General features: G+C 40.3%; 1 protein-coding gene across 1 annotated transcript; it reads left to right on the top strand.

Moving 5' to 3' along the window:
• Positions 1–483: 483 nt before the first annotated feature.
• LOC139132965 (FAD-dependent oxidoreductase domain-containing protein 2-like) lies at positions 484–5342 on the top strand. Its single transcript, XM_070699299.1, has 10 exons — positions 484–581; positions 728–787; positions 1010–1302; positions 1590–1890; positions 2234–2576; positions 2719–2964; positions 3372–3464; positions 3699–3828; positions 4132–4363; positions 4794–5342. Exons 3-10 carry the CDS (start codon positions 1247–1249, stop codon positions 4953–4955), a joined length of 1563 nt encoding a protein of 520 aa, XP_070555400.1. The 5' UTR covers positions 484–581; positions 728–787; positions 1010–1246; the 3' UTR covers positions 4956–5342.
• The last annotated feature ends 222 nt before the right edge of the window (positions 5343–5564 follow it).

Here is a 5564-nt window from a genome sequence, read left to right as displayed (position 1 = left end):
ATTGTCGATGTTTATTTCAGAAGTTTCATATTCATATATTTTTACTCAAATTACAATTTCTGGCAATGATTTCTAGCTACTGGCGGAAGACACTTGGGTTTGCTTGTCATATTATACGTCCTACATTCATGGCTCATTGCATTTCTCGGTTTCCTCTGTCAACATGGAGTTCGCACGGAGAGCTACCTCCAAGTCCTCAAGTATCACTCTTTGCGGCAACCGTGTGAAATTATCAAGCCACGCGTACCATCACGCGTGGCATACCATGGTAAATTGCAGGCTCTTACAGACGTTGGATCGACAGCTTGTTGCTAAGTAACAATTATTTCTGTCACAGCTTTGTGTTAGGATGCTATCCCAAAATGCATTTTAAGGATTAACTTTTGATTAATAGGTGTGATGTCACCGATCATGATGCGTAATCTCAGAAAAATCTAATCTATCTTGTTTGAGGTTTGTAAGAATCTGATTATGTAAATGTGACATTTAGACTTCAGGTATGTATATAATGGTTCCAGTCTCGATTTTCAATCCCATCTCCCGGTGTGGTCGTTCACTTTGAGGTTTCAATCAAGTTATAGGTGAGTGCTGGCACCACATGCACTGTATGCTGTCCTTTCAAGCGTTCATGCTATAAAAATGTCGTCATATATTTCATGTATTTCGACACATTTCATAGTTTGAGGTATATAATCAGTAAGACATTTCTATGGGTTCATTTTCTCAGGATCGAATTTGCTGGTGTGTAAAGTCATACGAACACTGAAAACCATCATGGATAAAACAGGTAAGCTGACAAAATATTTCAGTAGGCAAGCGAGTGATATTCCAACGGTTCCAACTGTGGCATTTTGACGACTCTCACTTGCACACAAATTCGAAATGATTTGGCCCGCCGTGGCCCATGAAACGAATTTATCGCTTAAAACTTCTATGGATACCTCCATGGAATTTCAAAGACCAAGACCAACAACTTATTTTGTTTTGTTGTGGTATTTACTATCCACAGATTACGAATACATCATTATCGGAGCCGGTCCTGCCGGTGTTCAGATGGCCTACTGCATGGAGAAGGCTGGCAAAGATTACATCGTACTCGGAGAGAAACGACCGTGTTGGCTCCTTCTACCAGAAATACCCACGTCATCGTACTCTGATCTCCATCAACAAGAAACACAACTACTTCAAGGAGAAAGAATTCAATCTTCGTCATGACTGGAATTCTCTGCTCTGTGACGAAGATGACATGTCATTCTTCAATTATTCAGATGACTTGTTTCCGAACGCAGGCCTTCTGGTAGAGTAAGTATACGATTTTTGTCATTTTGTTTTGAAAATTTACGTTATTTGCCAGTGAACAACAAAAATATTCCATCGGACGTTTTACAACGAACCTTTCAATATTCCACAGGAGGTTAATGGTCATTCTGAAATTTGAATTTTTGAATTTCAATGCATTTCAAAATCTCGCTGTGCAAAGGGAGTCCCTTCAAGTTCAAGCAAAGTAACACCACTACTTTCTTTGCAGTTTGTGGAAATGATAATGGATATTTTATGAATAACATATTTTATTTTAACATAATTTTCAGTTATTTAAGTGACTTCAGTAAGAAATTCAACTTGAAAGTGCGGCTCAACACCAACATCGTCAAAGTACACCGTGAGGCAGTCCTCGACAGAAGACATCCGTCCCGGTTCACCATCACCGACCAGAATGGTAAAGTATTCACCTGTAAAGTTCTGGTAGTCGGTACTGGTCCTGTCCTGCCGCATAATCCGGATATTGAGGGTATCGAAGTAGCTGACACTTATCAAGAACACACTCTGGACTTGAAGGAGTACGAAAACAAGAAGGTGTTAATTCTTGGAGGTGGAAACAGCGCCTTTGAGGTAAGACAATAGGTGACAACAATGTTTGGTTTCTTTCTGGGGAGATTCTGGGCCGGGCCGCCTCTTCGTCGGCAGCTGTACTGCCAATTTGACAAGACTCGAAATTCTCTCAATAGGTAAAACATATATAGTCTCGAATTTTTTTCCTGTACTTCAAACTTGTTTAGTTATTTTTGCCTTCTCGTACTGTCCAGTATATTTTTCCTGATATTTCACATCAAAAGCGAACTAAATGACTCGTGGAATAACAAGTACTTGTATAATATAGTTGCATCATTCATCACCGACATCCAACAGTTTTCTGTGTTTTACCCATTCATTTGATTTTTTTATTTTACAACAGTGTGCCGACCACTTAGCCGGCAGTGCAGCCATGATACACATGTGTACGCGTACACCTGTCAAGCTGGCATGGGACTCTCACTTCGTCGGACATCTACGAGCCGTCAACAACAATGTCCTCGACATGTATCATCTGAAATCCTTACACGCTCTCCGTCAGTGCGACACCAAGAAGTTCGTCAGAGAAGACGACGGTACCATCACACAGACCTTTGAGATGGAATTGCCTCACTGGAATCCACCAGGCACTGCGACTTTCACCAGCAAAGGATATGATAAAGTTATTCTGGCCACAGGATGGAAGTTCATCAATATTGACATGTTTGATGAAACTTGTAAACCAGGTACGTGAGTGTTTTAAAAATAATGTACAGGAGTACCATACAGTGCCTTTAATTGTGAAGAATTTTAATCGCTGTGAGTTCGATGGTCTCCCATCTTGTGACCCGGTGCATAATCTCGTTCGTTTTTCCATTCTTATCTCAGAAACTCACACTGAAGGAAAATATGTCGTTCTCGATGAACACTGGCAGTCAACGGTTCCTGATCTCTACTTCATCGGCACTGTCATGCAGTCACGTGATAGACGGGCCGCTTCGGGTTTCATCCACGGATTCCGCTACAACGTCCGCACTCTCAGCCACATGCTTGGCGCCCGCTACGACGACGATCAGTTGCCCAGGACGACATTCCAGTCACTCGACGCTGAAGAACTCTCAAAGTTCATGCTGGGTAAGTCTTTACATTTTACATGACAACTAAGGACCTCAAAATACGTCAACGATTCCTGGATAGTGGCTTCGCAAGATTGGTAGCTAGCCTAACCATGGCCTAACCAAGCATACGCTTGGCAATTTTTGGTCATATGATGTTGTTACTGGCTCGGCTAACTTTTCTTTTTTAACATCCATGCTTGTTCTGTCTACCAAAGCCAACTACGCGAAAAGCTGCTGAAGTTGTATTCCCTTATATTCGCGATTACCCAACCATCAACACGACAGACAGCTGACGGTTACTCCTTCAATTCACCCTGGTACGATATTGACAAGCTTATTGTAATATCAATTAAGCAATCGGTAACATCCTAAACAAAGGGTGTCAATTTCATTTGACCTGATTTCATTTGATTTTCATTTCAGAACGCGTGAGCACAACATCAGCCTTGTACCAGATGGGACAGGGATACCTGTGTGACGTCATGGTACTCAGACCGGATTCAAAAAGTCTATCAAGTAAGTAACCAAACTCCGTTAATTCGCGCCTAATCTTTATCGAACAACGTCCTTTGATACAAGTGGCTAGACTGAAAATTTTCAATGATTTCTGAAAAGAAACACATTTTAACGTTATCCATACATGGCTGCAAGAATGTATATTGAAGTGCTAATATTATAATCTGACCATGCGACAGTGCAACGTGGCTGTGAAGTCAAACTAATTATAATTTTATGGTCCATACTTTTCAGGCGGCGATGAGAAGATGGCGGGAAGAGCGGAATATTATTATGAATTGCCAAGTGAATGGGTTTTGAAGAATGATTATTTCATGAGCCAGGAGAATTTGTTAATTGTTACCATAGAAGACAATCACCATCGGTAAGTGTTCATGATATTGATCGATAACCTAAACGGGAGAAATTCAGTAATTATCATGTACAATCGTGTTAATATCAATCGATACGTACATATAGGGACCATACGAGTGTAAAGTTGATGAACACTTCAATGGAAAATAGAAGTCAGCTATTGTGAATATGATCAATTGATTATTAATAAGAAGTCGGAACAGTTCAAGTGGACGATGAAAAGTGCCACTTTCTTATCTTGAGAAAATTAGCTACAGTGCAATTTGATGTACACGGGTTTTAATTGTTAATTGTTTTAATTTCATGTTTGCAGATTTCCCAAGATGAGTGTGACTGAATTCTTCAAACCAGGTGACATGAACCCACGTGACTGCAAATGCACGGCGTTTCCCCAGGGTGTTTACTACTCCTACAAACGTGGCGTGCTTCAAGAAAAGCTGCATGTCGGTGGATCTTTGGTGGTCAGAGCTGATAAGAAGATCTTTGAAGGCGATAACAATCCACACAGATTCACCAACAAAATCAAGAATTTACTTCATAGACAGGTACGTTGTCATCAGAAAGAGTCATTCGACGATCTGTCGTTCCTTCTACGGGTCCCCTTCCTTAAGTCAGTTCGATTGACGTGCTTTGCAAAATTTTTTTATTCTAGGACACTAACATTACTGCGATTTTTACGTATGCTGACAATGCCCTAAGACATTTACAAGCCGTTGCAATCAATCCCAGCTTCTCCCACGATTGTAATCACTAACTTTCACATAAGTCCCTTGTTTCCTTACAAAAGTTGAATTTATCATCAATTTGTGTGAGATGAATCCAATAACAGTCCTGCTCTATATGATCCGATAAAACCAGCGACGCTAAATCTTTTGTCCACGATATTAAATCCCAAACTTAGTTTCTAAATTGAGGTTGTACCTCATCAATTACATTCAATATATTTTAACGTTTTTCGATTACTATTTCTTTCAGATTGGTATCGGGCGCGGTGACCATTTTGAGAGACTCTTCCCGCAAGAAGAATGGGAGAAGAATTACCGACCTTGGACTCCAGAAGAAATTGAAAAGCGGCGCCAGATGGAGATGACCCAGAAGATGGTGAAATCGGAATGTCGACTTGGTTTGGTAGAATGAAGGGGGATAACAGCGCCATCTTTGGATCATCGTCGATAATAACGCTGAGTTTCCTACTGACTGAAACAAAATCGAATAATAAAACCGAATATCGCAAAACCGAATTCATTCCAGTGAATAATACTTCGGTCAAATACAGTTTAGTTTCTGTCATCCTCTTTCCTTTTGTTAAAGACAAGAGCGCTCAGTTTCATTTCCGAGGAGGTATTTTCACCTCAACGTTTTGACGTTTGTTGCATACTTTTGCCAGTAGAATCTATGCTTATACATTCTAGAAAAGTAAAACTTGAATCGTGATTTCGATAACCTCAGTCACGTGATGTGTTTCTGTGTACATTATCAAATTTTATTCAACCTTTGTAATAAAATTGATGAAGTTAAATTCAATATGCTCGTGACTATGTTCTATTTAGTACCCCTGTGCCAAAAGGTGTTTACCTCGCTTTTGCATGTTGTATAATATTCCCATTTGCAAAGTTTTCCACTGCATTTCATCTAGTACAGGAGTTCACCATTGCCCGTTCTATCTTGCCATCTCTTTGGCGGTCACACACAAATTATATGTCCAAATGCTTTGACCTATCCGGGCTTTACAGTGCCGTCGTCCGA

Source organism: Ptychodera flava, chromosome 5, assembly GCF_041260155.1.
Source record: "Ptychodera flava strain L36383 chromosome 5, AS_Pfla_20210202, whole genome shotgun sequence".
Taxonomy (NCBI): Eukaryota; Metazoa; Hemichordata; class Enteropneusta; family Ptychoderidae; genus Ptychodera; species Ptychodera flava.
This window is presented reverse-complemented; position numbering and strand designations above follow the sequence as displayed.

Excerpts from the sequence above, each read along its gene's own strand:
- LOC139132965 (XM_070699299.1), top strand. The coding sequence starts at position 1,247 with ATGTCATTCTTCAATTATTCAGATGACTTGTTTCCGAACGCAGGCCTT. Across the intron at positions 2,577-2,718 it reads TGATGAAACTTGTAAACCAG|AAACTCACACTGAAGGAAAA; the intron begins GTACGTGAGTGT and ends TTCTTATCTCAG. Across the intron at positions 3,829-4,131 it reads ATAGAAGACAATCACCATCG|ATTTCCCAAGATGAGTGTGA; the intron begins GTAAGTGTTCAT and ends TCATGTTTGCAG.